This window comes from Protomyctophum parallelum (genome assembly GCF_964188405.1).
Source record: "Protomyctophum parallelum genome assembly, chromosome: 11".
Classification (NCBI taxonomy): domain Eukaryota; kingdom Metazoa; phylum Chordata; class Actinopteri; order Myctophiformes; family Myctophidae; genus Protomyctophum; species Protomyctophum parallelum.
Window position 1 is genome coordinate 50,793,919 of NC_139707.1, and position 2,500 is coordinate 50,796,418.

Sequence of the window (2,500 nt, forward strand, 5' to 3'; positions counted from 1 at the left end):
GTCTGTGAATGTGTGTGTGAATGGGTGAATGTAATGCACCATCTATGCAAAGGTGTGTGAATGGGTGAATGTAATGCACCATCTATGTAAAGGTGTGTGAATGGGTGAATGTAATTCACCATCTATGTAAAGGTGTGTGAATGGGTGAATGTAATGCACCATCTATGTAAAGGTGTGTGAATGAATGTAATGCACCATCTATGTAAAGGTGTGTGAATGGGTGAATGTAATGCACCATCTATGTAAAGGTGTGTGAATGGGTGAATGTAATGCACCATCTATGTAAAGGTGTGTGAATGGGTGAATGTAATGCACCATCTATGTAAAGGTGTGTGAATGGGTGAATGTAATGCACAATCTATGTAAAGGTGTGTGAATGGGTGAATGTAATGCACCATCTATGTAAAGGTGTGTGAATGGGTGAATGTAATGCACCATCTATGTAAAGGTGTGTGAATGGGTGAATGTAATTCACCATCTATGTAAAGGTGTGTGAATGGGTGAATGTAATGCACCATCTATGTAAAGGTGTGTGAATGGGTGAATGTAATGCACCATCTATGTAAAGGTGTGTGAATGGGTGAATGTAATGCACCATCTATGTAAAGGTGTGTGAATGGGTGAATGGGTGCTATATAAATGCACCATTTACCATTTACCATATTATACACGTATATATTATGCCTGTAAGGTCAAGTGCAAAATGAAAAGAAAAAAAGGATATGGTTGAAAATGGGCGAAGTGGTCCTTTAACTTGTCTGGAAAGCAAAAGTGTTTGTCTCAGCTCTGGTGAGACGTTGACCCATTCTGAACGGGAACCCATTTTGGTGTTAGCATCATGTTATGCTTTAGCTATTGAAAAATAGCAGATCTACAAGCTCATAGCTTGTAGGTCTGCTATTTTTGAAAAATCCAAGAACGACTGACATTTTTTTAATCTGATCTCAGGTCAGAATGGGTTAATCAGACCAGTGTGTGTCCAGTGGAAACCTCGTGTGAATCTGATCTCAGGTCAGAATGGGTTAAAGGCGAGTTGGGGGGGGGGTCTCCGGGGAACAAGCGGTTTGCTAACGCGCTGAGTGAAAAATCCATTTCTATTTCGAGGCAGACATGGTGTTATATAGCCTGGTATGTCAGACTGTGATATCACCGGGGGCAGCTTGGTCTGGCTTCCAGGCTAGACATGGTGGGGGGTCCGGGGTCCCCCAGGGGTCCCTCAGGGGTCTGGAGATCGAGGGACGGGGCGGCGGTGGTTCAGCGGTAGAGTGGCTGGATGGTGTATAACCGCAAAGGTCTGAGGGTCGATCCCTGCTGTGTGGGCTCTCCCCCAGAGTTATAAAGTGTCAAAGTGTCCTTGAGCAAAGACTCTGAACCCCTGGTTGCTCCTGATGTGCAGGTTGGTTGGTTATAGCCTGCAGGCTAATAAGCCAGACCCAATCAGCCGTTGGCAAAAACAGAATTTGACCTGCCGGCGGCAAATTACGGTCTGGAGAGGCTCAATTGTATACGCCCATTTCCTATAAACCAGAGAACTGGTGTGGCCAATCGGGACACGCTATATGCAATAATGGGCGGGGCTTTGGTATATACAGTGAGGTTCAACGCTTGAGACCTTTGACTGACAGTAGCTCTGACCAATTGCGTCAAAGAGAAAATGTTAACATTTGCTAAAATGCTAACACCCTTTTGGTGTTAGCATTACGTTATGTTTTATAGCTATTGAAAAATAGCAGATCTACAAGCTCATAGCGCGCCACCGAGTGGCGCGCTATGAGCTTGTAGGTCTGCTATTTTTGAAAAAAACGAAGAACGACTGCCATAGAAACATAGCTTTTTCAGAAAACTGTCAGGATGTAGAAGACATTTTTTTTAGAATCTGATCTCAGGTCAGAATGGGTTAATTATGACTGTGTCATTTCTGTTCTCTTGTGTGTGTGTGTGTGTGTGTGTGTGTGTGTGTGTGTGTGTGTGTGTGTGTGTGCGTGCTCTCCCACAGGGTGGAGTTTCAGCATGGGCTCGGCCTATCAGTTCCACAGCTGGAGAGTGTTCGTGGTGGTGTGTGCGCTGCCGTGCGTGTGCGCCGTGGTGGCCTTGACCTTCATGCCCGAAAGCCCCCGCTTCTACCTCGAGGTAAACGTGTGTGTGTGTGTGTGTGTGTGTGTGTGTGTGTGTGTGTGTGTGTGTGTGTGTGTGTGTGTGTGTGTGTGTGTGTGTGTGTGCGTGTGCGTGTGCGTGTGCAGTGACGGATTAACCCCTCTCAAGGCCCTGGCGCTTCACCAAATCAAAAGGCCCCTACTGATTCAGCCAATTAATTAATTAATTAACATGCATGCGTTTAGCGCATATCCACTACTGCCTGCGCTGCCCGCTGGCACACAAGACACAGTAGGAACTGCCGCACTGGGCACAGCCTTTCCAACTTCAGTCTCTGCTAAACTGCAATTTTCCCGAAAGATAATTAGCCTATATCTACAAGCTCCATTAGTAGGCAGCAGCATGT

The 2,500-nt window shown here is 45.8% G+C and overlaps 1 protein-coding gene across 1 annotated transcript in view; it reads left to right on the top strand.

Moving 5' to 3' along the window:
• Positions 1-2,500, top strand: part of sv2ca (synaptic vesicle glycoprotein 2Ca) — a gene marked incomplete at both ends in the record, with an annotated part of 29,259 nt that overhangs the window by 13,513 nt on the left and 13,246 nt on the right. Inside the window, one exon of the mRNA XM_083776867.1 lies at positions 1,997-2,130. Coding sequence (XP_083632993.1) covers positions 1,997-2,130 — 134 coding nt within the window. The remainder of the gene's footprint in view (positions 1-1,996; positions 2,131-2,500) is intronic.